This window comes from Diabrotica virgifera, chromosome 2 (assembly GCF_917563875.1).
Source record: "Diabrotica virgifera virgifera chromosome 2, PGI_DIABVI_V3a".
Classification (NCBI taxonomy): domain Eukaryota; kingdom Metazoa; phylum Arthropoda; class Insecta; order Coleoptera; family Chrysomelidae; genus Diabrotica; species Diabrotica virgifera.
The window spans coordinates 209,421,064-209,434,588 of NC_065444.1; the positions used below are offsets into that span (position 1 = coordinate 209,421,064).

General features: G+C 31.1%; 1 protein-coding gene across 1 annotated transcript in view; it reads left to right on the forward strand.

The window, feature by feature from the left end:
• LOC114331561 (radial spoke head protein 4 homolog A) overlaps positions 1-13,525 on the forward strand; it is a 54,655-nt gene that overhangs the window by 2,382 nt on the left and 38,748 nt on the right. The window contains exons 2-4 of the mRNA XM_050643061.1: positions 888-1,077; positions 5,114-5,304; positions 9,164-9,251. Coding sequence (XP_050499018.1) covers positions 888-1,077; positions 5,114-5,304; positions 9,164-9,251 — 469 coding nt within the window. The remainder of the gene's footprint in view (positions 1-887; positions 1,078-5,113; positions 5,305-9,163; positions 9,252-13,525) is intronic.

The following is a 13,525-nucleotide window of genomic DNA, read 5'->3' on the forward strand; positions in this document are numbered from 1 at the left end:
ATTGGCGCAATTCGTAGGTGGAAATTTTGGGTAATTGTCGAAAAACCCAAATTTTCAAAGTTTAGTTTTTGAGTTTTTCAGCTATACTGAGCCGTGTGTATATCTGATCCTGGCAGCTTAAACACCATTTGAAAGCTTAACTCAATACTATTGATTTGGTGTATTTTTTGTTCTCCTGTCTCTTCTTAAAACGAAGATATATACCCCCAAAAAATATGCCGTTTTGTACCTACCAAGTCCTATAGCTGGCTTATGGGTGGTCAAAAGTCACAAACTACATCGGTTCTGAATCGGCCCTGACCATCTCTTCAAACACAGAAAAAAAAATTCAGATCGGTTTAACTTTAACATACATACATAGGTACATATCGACAAACATTTTCCCTTTTTTAAATAAAAATTGAGTCATATTCCGATGCTATAACCGATTTTCAAAATTAGACATGCGTTAGAAAGGTAATTATTAGTACTATCAGAAGCCGCAAAGGTCGGAGTTAAATTTTCGAAGTTTTTGGGAGTTTTTGGGGACGAGAACGAAAAACAGACCTAAATAGGAAGGGCCGTAAAATCCACACCCGTGGACCAAAATGGATGGTTGACATATGAATGGGTGAGTCTTTTCCTGAACATTAAGATGGGTGCTGGCCCAATTTTCAATTCAGTCAGATTTAGAAAATCGAAAATTTCGTGTATATATAGTGTAGCGTGTAGGGGAGTGTGGATGTGCGCCACTGGCGAGAACTACCGTTCTCTGGTAATGCTATCAATTCATTTCCTAAATATATTTTCATTGCGTTTGCCAACATCTGGTAATTTAATTCTCGATTTAGTAATAAGTTATAATCTTTTATTTTTTTTTTTATAATTAAATGAATACTTTTATTTAGGTATGATCACCTATCAGAAACGCTAAACAAAATATTAGCTGAGAGACCCCAAAATGTAATTGACTTCTTTGAAGATTTCAGCAGAAAGATTAAAGAGAAAAGATTTAGACCCCACACGGACCATCTCGAAGATATTTATGTTGCTCCTAACAGCTTGGCATTGGCCCAAAAAATGATGCCATTGCTTAAGGTGTGTATTAAATATTAGTTAACTTGTTAATCGATTTCTGCATAAGAACATGGTAAACTTAAAATGAGACAGAAGTAAAGTAAGCTGTTCATATTTTAAACTCTAATAAGTTCGGTAGCCTCAACGAAGGCCAACAGTTTCTTTATTTGTAGGTTTAGGATCACTTCCGGTTCAATCCTCAGTTGACCAGTGAATTTCTGCATCCGGTGGCACCCAAAATCCCGACAGCCAAAATCTAGACAGCCAAAATCCCGACCGCCAAAACACCGACACGCCAGAATCCCGACACGCCAGAATCCCGACAGGCCAAAATCCCGACATGCAACAATCCTCGCATAAGCAAAAATTCCGACCACTACATTTTGAATATTTATTGTTTCCTTTTCAAATGCAATACCAAATCATATTATAGTATATTGAAATTGAAAAATTAATTACTTACTAATAAGTATGGGTAATAATTATTATGTATTTTAAAAGAAAAAATAATTAAACACTTCATTTTATAATATAAAAGCTATACTTACTGAAATGGAAGGTTGTAAGTGACATGATACTATCTATTATATGAAAGCAAACATGAATTCAGGATTTGATTATATGTACATATATTATTGGACTATATGTATATTGGCAAAAAAAAATGATTTAATTCATATAGGCTATTGATTATGTACTATAGAAAGGAACTAAAACGTTAACGGGATTTTATTATTTCATATGGTCAATGAATCACTATATATGAAAAAACCGCGGAGTGCTACCATTTAAAGGGGTGCGTTTTTGAGAAATGGGTGAATTAGTCCCTGGGCATAGGTTACATTAGGGTGAGTTCTATGAACTTTTGGTACAAACACGTCTATATAAAAATTGTTCCTGGTTAAATTTTCGATCTAAATATAACTTTTTAAAGTCAAAGATACTTTTTTTTACAAAAATATATTCAAAAGAAAAAGCACAAAGAAATCCAAAAGAAAGAAATTTTGTTTTTTGTCCCATAACTTTTGTCCATGGGGATATAGGTATAGACATTGCTTTAAAAAAAAAACTTACATATTTTTTTTTAAATGATGTTTGGTAGATGTCTTTAGGATTTAAAGTTTTCGAAATATGATTTTTCAAAGTTCGCCACTCACAGCAATTTTGGGTAATTTTCCTTGTTATTTCGCAAATATTGTTCTGTAACTTTTTTCTACGTAACTTTAGGCATATGCAATGGTACATGTAAGAGGAATAGAAATCAATTACCTTTAAAATGTTCTACTGTATAAAGTTGTATGACTTCTTTTAAAGAGGTTATCTTTTTGAAGACTTTATACTTTTAACGAGTTTTTATATTTTTTACGATTATTTCTTAAATTTCCCATTAAAACTTTTTTTTCTACATTTAGGTATTTATTATATAATAAAAAGAAAGCTTATTCTGTTTACTTTAAAATGGTGTATTATAAAAAATTCTAGGATTATTTTTGAATAAGATATGCTTTTTCAAAATGTAATAAGCATACTTGCAACGATTTTTGATTTTAGGATTATATTTTAAATTCCTCATTATAACTTTTTTATGTGATTGTGTGCTATGATTGAATCTTATTTTTTATAGGTAATACTTTGGATCCAATTGACTCTGCCGGGCAAACTTCAAAATATGGATTAATTCCAATATTTACTGTCAAAGCTCCTGCACCACAAGCTTTGCTTGAAAAAATAGCATGTAAATGTACCAAAGGATGTACAAAAAACTGCGGTTGTAGGAAGATAGTAATTAGTTGTTCAATATTCTGCTAAGGGTGCATGTGCAATGGTACTAATTGTGGGAACTCTAAGATAACTGAGGTGTCAGAGGAAGATATTGAAGCTAATGCTAACGAAGAGATGGACTTTGATTTTAAAAAATTTTTAAATGACAACGTTTAAATAATTTTAACTAAAGTTATGTTTTCTAAGACTAATGTTTATGTAATTTTTGTAAAAGAAATAATTTTAAATATTACAGGTAAAAAATATCAAAGAATCACTCGGTTTCCATTACATATTTAAATATAGATGATACACCATTTTAAAGAACAGAAGGTAAGCCCCCTTTATTGAACAATATATATGTATTCATGTACAAGAAAAAAAAAGTTATAATGAGAAATTTCAAAAATAATCGTAAAAAATGTAAAAAATAATATTTTTTTTTATATTAGGTTTTATATAATATATAATATATGATATAATATTATATTGTATATACTATAATATATAATATAATATATAGTATATAATATATTATATAATAATATTATTTTATTTTTATATTATATTTTAAAAAATCGTTAAAAGTATAAAATCTTAAAAAACCATAATCTCTTTAAAAAAAAGTCGTACAACGTTATACAGCAGACCATTTTAAAGGTAATTGATTTCTATTTCTATTACGTGTACCATTGCTTATAACTAAAGCTACGTAGAAAAAAGTTACAGAACAATATTTGCGAAATAACAAGGAAAATTGCCCAAAATTGCTGTGAGTGGCGAACTTTGAAAAATCATATTTCGAAAACTATATACCTAATTACCTCTACTAAACAACATTTTAAAGAAGAAATATACAGGCTTTTTTTCTGTAAAGCAATGTCTATACCTATATCCTCGTGGACAAAAGTTATGGGACAGAGAACAAAATTTCTTTCTTTTGGGTTACTTTGTGCTTTTTCTTTTGAATATATTTTTGTAAAAAAAAGTATCATTGACTTTAAAAAGTGATATTTAGATAGGAAATTTAACCAGGAACAATTTTTATGTAGATATGTTTGTACCAAAAGTGCATAGAACTCACCCTAACGTATCCTGTGCCCAGGGACTAATTCACCCATTTCTCAAAAACGCACCCCTTTAAAAGGTAGCACTCCGCGGTTTTTTCATATATAGATGTCCATTGACCATATGAAATAATAAAACCCCGTTAACGTTGTAGTTCATTTTAGCTACAGTCGGAAAAATGAAAGAATACCCATGAACGAACATATAAAACACGCTGTATTTTCCTATCACCGTGTCACAAAGAAAATTGTCCAGTGCAAGTACTTGTAACAATAATTATTACATGTACTTGCGCTGGCCAATTTTTTGTGTGACACGGTGACAGGAAAATACAGCGTGTTTTATATGTTCGTTCATGGGTATTCTTTAATTTTTCTTACTGTATCTTATTTTGAATATAATCAATAGCCTAATATACCCATGTTAGAAATTTTATTTAGAAAATTAGTTCATATTAAATGGTAAATACTTCTGTTTGGTAACAAAAAATAAAAACAGATGGCCATAAACAAAAAACCAGAAGTAAATGTAATTATATGTTAAAAAGGAACTTATCAAACCTGTTGGGATTCTGTCGTGTCGGGATTTTGGCCTGTGGGATTCTGGCGTGTCGGGTTTTTGGGGTAGACCCTTCTGCATCATATCACTTAGCCCTTGCAATGCCATATGATCTGTATGTCAGTCTCTTCTTCCATTTAGCATTTTCTGCACCATGGTTTATTCACCTTACTGAATTTTTTTAGGTGTTTAAATTTCTCTTTTATTGAGGTTCATCGAATTGTCCTATAGTTTTTTTATCAATATTTGCCCTTGAGTAGATCTCCATTTCTTTTGATGACTCCTTATCAGCCACTTCTGAAACTCGTTTTTTGTAGCATCTTTGGTGATGTGACAGAATGGTCCGGGTCTACAAAGGTTTCTTTCAAGTCTTGTATGTATTGCAAACAAATCTACTCGTTTATTACTATAAGCTTAATGACACGTACCCATATTAAAGACACTTTACTATCTTTTGCCAGGTTATTGAAATCTTTGCAGTTGATTCTCTTTGATTTGGGGTCTTCATCCATGAAGACATTGCCTTGTAGGCAACATTTAACGATATTTTGGTAGATTTGGTGTTAGGTAACAAATATTTCTAATCTATTGTTTAGTTGAGATCATATTTAGTTTATAAGTTATGTTTTAGTTAGTTTGAATACTAAAATAAGAAAATCTAATATTTTAGCCTTTGCCAGCATCTGAACCTTCGACGATGGATCCAGCGGATTTAGAGTTAGCCGATATGTCCCAGAACAATTTGTTAGAATTGCTATACTATTTTGAGCAATGTGGCTTGGGTTTACCTCGTAAAGAAATGTTTTTTGTCATGTTGTCGATTAAAAAACTATCGAATACTGAGCCAATTTCTTCAATTAGGTAAAAAATAATATTTATTCAAAAAATCTTTTAAAACACCTATGTTATATTTACAATATATTATATAACCTTCTCCTTCTTCTTCTTAGTCCATTTTTTGAGATTGCATTTTTGGAGATCGAAAACAAAAAATTGACGGTTCCTATAAAGTTCAATAGTAAAGGTTCCACCATTGTTTGAGGTTTATCCAGTAAGTATTCTTCCCTGTGGAAACATGGGGTTCCGTACTATGTTACTATATTAGCCATTAGATCTGTGGTATTATTACCATAGAGCGAAGAAATGTAAGCTCACGGATTTGATTTGCCAATAGCTTGCCTCATGAGCAACCATTTTATCGGTGTTTATTTTCTGTAATGTCTACAAGAGCATCATATATAGATTTCTTCAATGTGGTATCTGATGGAGTAATTGCAACAATTCTACTTTCCCATCTAGTTTCGGGCAACGGTTTCAATGTTAGGCTAGAAATATGATTACTCAGAATACCCCAACGAGGAGTAGATGATGAGAAAAAGTTGTAAATTTTTGGTAACTAATTAAAAGAAAGAAACTGCAAACTAGAATGGCTAGAACATGGGATAAGAAGTGGTCTAGGGATCATTTGCAAAATTCTGTTTTGGACTCCCAAATTACTCCCTTTCGTGTTTACCCTTATGTACCCTTGTCCTCTAGTCTTCCCAGTTAATTCAATTTTTGCAAAATAACTTATGCAAGTCCTAAGCCAGTGGTTTCCAGTACAGACACAAATCCAAGAAAATATTCTGCAATTTAACACTTTGTCGACAGAAACCTAAATCGACATAATCTTGGCAAAATATCTTTATTATCATAGTTTTCATTATAATGTAATATTTGTACTTCCCGTAAAAAAACTTTTCGTTTAAAGAACTAAAGCGAAATTTATTATTTCTAGCGGATATTTTTATAAGATTTTTGAATAAAATTCGAATAGTCTAATTTATGTTTTGCTTGAATTAGCAATTTCAAGGGAATGGTAATGTCGTACTGCTAAGAGTAATAAATTTAAAATAAAAATATAAGGAAATGTAATTTTTCTCTTTAACCACATAGTTGTCAATAAATTTTTTACCACGATATTATTCATTCAAGCAGATCAAATATTAGGTAATATTATTATTTATTACATACGATAAATACTATAAATATACACCGAAGAACATAAATAAATGAAGTTGGATAAACATATTGCTATACTCTTTTTTATGAAAAAATAATAATACTTAAAAAAAGGCCATCGGTACATAATTCGTAAACATTTTGCGGCTATCCCTACTTTTTCTGTCTTTACACGGCAAATTACGTGTAGTAAAATTCACACTGGTATGGATATGTGAAAATTACTAGAACGTCATTCTACTTGACAATGTCATGATTAACTTTAAAGAGATGTCTTTTCAAATGTTCTTGGATAACTGTTATTTGTGTAATTGCAAATTATTAATTTATTATTAATAAATGTGATAATTTTTTTACTATGTATTCAGTGATTGTAATAATTTATATGTAAAACAAAAACTAATACTCAATCGAGAAAAGAGGAAAAATGTTAAAGTGATTTTTTTATAATATGTATATTGTTACTATGGAACGCTTACAATTTTGAACATCTTTAACAACAAAATACTTGGATCACAGCATATATTATCCTGATGTATTCTCTGCTTGGATCTTTCACAAATAATACACAATAAATAACTTTTTATTAAGTTCACGTCTTAATCAATTATTTATCAAATACACTAATATATCAACATTATTTAATCAACAACCCAAAATATTCCCGATGCCATGTCAAATATTTAAAATTGTCACTGATTGTCACTGTCTGACTGACAATATGCTGATAATATTCTTCTCGACTGAGTGCGTTGTAAGACAAAGATTGATTTGGAAAATATTACCACGGACATTGTGTTCATTTTTTCGAATCCAGAAAAAACCAATAATAATTTTTGAAAAATTTAAACGCAGAATGAAAGACTAAATTATTACCGAGGGCCGAAAGTCCCTTGGAATAAATAAAAAGTTTATGTTGAATGAGATATTTGAAATTTAAAAATCACACTAAATTTTCTCTTAGTTTTTTCCCCTGTAACTTATTAAAATAAACATTATAGAAGTTCTCAGGGACTTTTGACCCTCGCTAATAACGTAATCTTTCATTCTTCGTTTAAATTATTCAAAAATACTTATTAGTTCTCTCAGGATTCGAAAAAAATGAATCCCCATTTGAATAGCATTGCAGCCGAAGATACGTACCCATCCCCTTAAAGCTAAGTACTATGTTAATTTTAATATAACATTTTGTTAATCTTTATTTCATTGTAAAACTGTTTCTTCTCCTTTTTCTTTCTCTCTATAAGCATGTATGATTGTTAATTGGCGGATTGATGCTTTTATGCAAAGTTGTCACTGCATATATCTTTTGCACGATAGGCCGCTATTTATTCTAACTTTTGGTCCGTTTATTCATTTGTCCATTGCTATCTTGACCAGTTGGCATCTTGTTCTGGATTTCGTATACTCTCGCAAAGCATTGGCAAAGCGTTAAGAACTACAAACGAGAACCACTTTAGCATGGGCCGCATATGGAGCTTTATCATACACCTTTGAGCATCATGCCAAATGATTTGAAAAAGAAGACGTTTAACCAATGTGTACTTGCAGCCATGACAACGAAATACTTTACTTACCCCAGGCCACAGAAAGCAAACAACTCAGAGAGACCCAACGGAAAATGGAATGGTCCTTTCTCTGTCCCTCTAAGAGACAGGGTTGGGAACAAGGAAATAAGAAGGACAGAATGAATGACGGGTGGTGGAAACCACGAATGAGTGTCGGATCTTGTTAACCATAATACGTTAATATTGGTCATATAGGGAACTTCCACATTTTGTTTTATTACATAATCATGTTCAGTTTTGTTTAAAAATGAGGTTTCCAAAATTCCACGCTTCAAAAACTCATAATAACTTAAAAGTACAAATTTAAAATCTTCTGTGATTTAAAATAGTTCAAACGACCCGTGACGTTACATAGTTCTACTATATGGTTATGTTTATATTTAGGTATATTCTTCTTCTTCTTCTTTAGTTTATTGGCTTTCGCCTACTTGGGTATTTGGCCAGCTCATCGTCGTGGAATAAGGGAAAATATTTATATTCTAATGACATTTATCGTATGTCATTGTAATAATATATACCAGTTTGTTAAGAGTGGAGTTTGATATAGTTTTTGAAGGAAAGGAAAGAAGGTTTACTATGGAAAATAAAGGAAAGTTTATAAGTGTTGTTTAGTGCCATTTTGTAAAAGTACAAGTTTTCTGTATGTATTTAAAATAGTTCAGACGATCAAAAACACTTGTGACGTCACATAACTGCATTTTTTACTGACGTTACTAGTATTTAAAAGTTTTCAATGTATTTTCAAAAACTTTTCAAGTTTTCTATGTATTTAAAATAGTTCAAACGATCAAAAACACTTATGACGTCACATAACTGTATTTTTTACTGACGTTTATAATGTCTGATTTAAAATTATTTACAATTTTGTTTACTTGTTGGTGCAGAATGAGAATTGGAATAATTTTGTATGTCTAACCTGAACATGCTTTTATTCTATAAGCTGAGTGAGGATTCTCTTCTTTTTCAGACAACACTGTAGGTAGAGTCTAAACTGGCTACTTAACCTTATACTCTGCATATTATTTTTATTCGTTTCTCGGTTTCTTGTTATTTCTAGTTATCTATATTGTATTAACTCCTACGACAAAATAGGTTATACTTTGTTATATTTCATATATCAGAACAAAAGATGAAAACGATTTATTTTGCAGGTTTTGGGGTAAAATATTTGGTACACTTAAAGATTATTTGATATTAGAATGTGAATTAAAGGATGAAGAATATATTAATAGAAATGAGGTAAGTTATTATACAGTGAGCACGTAAAGGTTGGAATAAATTCATTTTCTCGAGAACGGACAATTTTGGAAAAAATCCCGTAACAGGTCAATTTTTATTTTTAAATTACGACTTTTTGGCATATATATCATATTAGTGACGTCACCCATCTGGGCGTGATGACGTCATCGATGATTTTTTTAAATGAGAATAGGGGTCGTGTGATAGCTCATTTGAAAGGTATTTCAATTCTCTATTCAGTAGTGTAAACATTGACAAAATTATTTATACAGGGTGTCCAAAAATTTTTTTTTGATTAAATTTATTGACAAAAAAAAGAATGTATGTAATTTATTTAATACAAAATACATTTTACTGCTCTCAGAAAACAAAAAAAGTTTATTTAATAAATAAATATTGTTTTTTGCTTAAATTCAATATTAATGCAGCCACCCACCTGCCTCTCGACAGTTTGAATATTTAATTTAAGCGAAAAGCGATGATTATTTTTCAAATAAATATTGTTTTCTGTTTTCTGAGAGCATTAAAATGTGTTTTGAATTAAATAAATTACATACATTCCTCTTTTTATGTCAATAAATTTAATTAAAAAAAAATTTTTGGACACCCTGTATAAATTATTATGTTAATGTTTATACTACTTAGTAGATAATTGAATTACCTTTCAATTGAGCTATCACATGACCCCTATTCTCATTTAAAAAAATCATCGATGACGTCATCACGCCCAGATAGATGACGTCACTAGTATAATACATATGCCAAAAAGTCGTAATTTAAAAATAAAAATTGACCGGTTTTAAGATTTTTTTCCAAAATCGTCCGTTCTCGAGAAAATGAATTTATTCCAACCTTTACGTGCTCACTGTATATAAAAAAAAAATTTAATTTGAATCGATTATTATTATTTATTATACCTATACCTACTTTAGTAACTCATAAAATAAACTACAAAAATTCGCAGTTCAAATCCGTTGATGGCATGCATAATTTCAGTTTTAAAGCTACTATCGTCCAAATCTTGTCGAACTTTTAACAGTACATTTTCTTGTCCAATTTTATCTACCTATTACAGCACGAAAATCTGTAATATAAAAGGTGTTCTCTATATGATTTATTAATTATAAGGATTATATAAAAATATATAATTTTTATATTTGAATGAATATTGGTGATATATTTTTACCATCAATATTACTATCAATATTAACAAACAAAATTCCTAGACCGGAAAGGCAAGTGGACCTGATGAGTTTGCAACCTGGGATGTAATCTTATAAATTAATAGTATTCGACGGGAGAGTTATAAAAATAATGCTCGTATGATGCGTTGTAAATTCTAAGAGAGGATGACATAATGCCTGCTCAATGTATTTCATTATAAATGGATAAGAAACAAATCATCCCCTTTAGCTTGACAATCGTTCAGTGTAATATTATCATAAAGTATGACGAGCATACGACTACATATACCCGTCTGCCCGCTTCCATTTTTATAGTTATTTGAGCTGCAATCATATCTTCTGTTCAGAAACCTGAAAGTAAGCTGCGATTAATATCTTTCTCAAGTACAATAGACTCTCTGGGTTTTTAGTGAAGTCACTGAAGGTTTTCACCTCCGATTTCGTTGAACCTCCATCGATTTTCATGATAATTGGTGAGTGGTTAGAGGATACCTCAAGCAACAAAGGTGACATGAGGCAAACTTGCGCTTTTTTCACCCCTTCTCGGGGGTGAAAATTATTTTATCAAAAATAATACCATAAATCGATATAAGGACAAATTCTAGGCAAAATTTGTTATTAAAATTATTAATATTAATCAATTCTTTTTGAGTTATTGAAGATCAAAGATTTTATTTTTTCGTAAAAAGATGCATGCTTTAAAGCTGTTTTTCACGTATAACTCAAAAACTATAAGCTTTTTCACAAAAAGGTTTTATTACCAAAATTGAAGATAATAAAAAACTGAATACACTCCTCACTTAAAGAAGTAAACTAATGTTAAGTCAAAATGAGTTATGGGTAATTGAATGTAAATTTTTTTCGACGAGTACTCAAATCTAAGTATTCAAGCTTAAATAACGGGAAAACGATGCATTTTATAAAATATACCTGTTAAGCAGTTGTCAAAGCACTTCGACTTATCTATCAATTTAGCTTTAAAAGAAGTTAATAGCATTAAAATTAAGCAAGTTAGGTACACCATTTCCACAAAAATTAAAATTTATAGTAATCCTTACAATAATTTCTTTATATTAGCATAAGTAATGATATCAACAATTTTGACCGGTTAGAATGAAAAGTTTTAAAAAAAGGTATAATTTAAAAAATCAGAATTTTTAAAATGATCGTAAATTTCAATATATTTTAATAATAACTCCAAAAATACTCAACATACTTAAAAAGTGATATTTAACCAGATTTTAGTTTTCTCTGTATCAAATATTTCACCTTTTTTATTATTTCTGTAGGGTAAAAAATATCCGAGATAGAAACGTTTAAGCTTAAATTTTGCTAAAAGAACCATGTAACCGGGGCAATTTAACTTTTTATTTTTAAAAAAGTAAGTGGTTTAAAAGATTAAGTTTAACGCCGGTCGTTTAATTTCCCTTGGAATTAACTTTCAAATGGTTTTTAGGCGAACCTGATATCCACAAATTAACGGAGTTATTTTAAAAAAAAATAACATTTTTTGGAAAAAATTTTAAAAGATAAATTTTGAAAAATTTTTGGAGCATAAATTTTAATGCTCTCAACTTGTTCGAGGACTCATTTGATAGATATTTCTAAATACTTTTACAAATGTTTAATAAGTTTATGTTATAAAATGCATCATTTTCCCGTTATTTAAGCCTGAATACTTAGATTTGGGTACTTGCCGAAAAGAATATACATTCAATTATCTATAACTCACTTTCAGTTAACATAAAAAGATCTTTTTAGTAAGTGGTTTATTTCGTTTTTTATTAGCTTTAATTTTGGTAATAATAACTTTTTTGTAAAAACTTATAGTTTTTGAGTTATTTATTAAAAATCGGGTAAAAACATGCATTTTTCTCACGAAAAATTAAAATATTTGATCTTTAATAACTCAAAAAGTTTTGATTAATTTTAATAACTTAAATTGCTTAAAATTGCTTATAAATTTTGCTTAGAATTTGTCCCTCTATCGAATTTATTGAATTAGTTTTAATAACAAAATTTTCACCCTCGAGAAGGGGTGGCACCCACCCCCAGGGTAAAAGTGCAAGTTGGCATCATGTCACCTTTGTTCCTTGAGATATCATCTAACCATTCACCACTCACCAGTCACCTTCAGTGACTGCACTATTTATCCCGTTTGTTTACCCATACAATGCCTTAGTTGAGGCAGACCCTAGGCCACAAATTCGGTCTGTAACAGTAACCCTGGCTCCTGGATTAGTGGTATGTGAACCAGCCTTGGCATGTGAAATATTTTCCTGTATGAACATCATACAAAATAATAATTTTTTTCTATTGGGGAGTCTTCCCCCAGATCCTTTGGTTAGAGTCCAGGCCCGGACTGGCCCGCCGGCCCACCGGCCCTCGGGCCGGTGCGCTTTTTGCCTTGGTTACTATTATAAAAATTAAACGCTGAAAAATTTTTTTTTTGAACTGTTACACAAATATGATGCAGCTATCATTCCCCTAAAAAATATTTCTACTTGCTTGTGATTTCGCTGTTTGGCAGCAGAAACCTACATAATGAAGCCAGTGGGTACAACAAAATACCAGATATTAGATAATCAAATAACGTAGGCTATTCAGGCGCCTTTCGTGGATATCAATATCCGCTCCAAGGACGCGCAGCGCCCTCGAAGACCATTTTTACGATTTGGGCGCCTTTCGAAGGTATCAATGTCCGCTGTTTCTGTTATAATAAATTGCTTAGATACGACGCACGGCGCCCTCAAGACCATTTTTACGATTCGGGCGCCTTTGTGGGTATAAATATCTGCTCCGAGGACGCGCGGCGCCCTCGAAGACAATTTTTACGAAGCGGGCGCTTTTCGTGGGTATCAATATCCGCTCCGAGGACGCGCGGCGCCCTCGAAGACCATTTTTACGATTCGGGCGCCTTTCGTAGGTATCAACATCCACTGTTTCTATTATAATAAATTGCTTAGATGTAACGCACAGCGCCCTCGAAGACTATTTCTACGATTTGAGCTCCTTTCGTGGGTATCAATTTCTGCTGTTTCTATTATAATAAAAGGCTTAGATGCAACGCGCGGCGCCCTCGAGGACCAT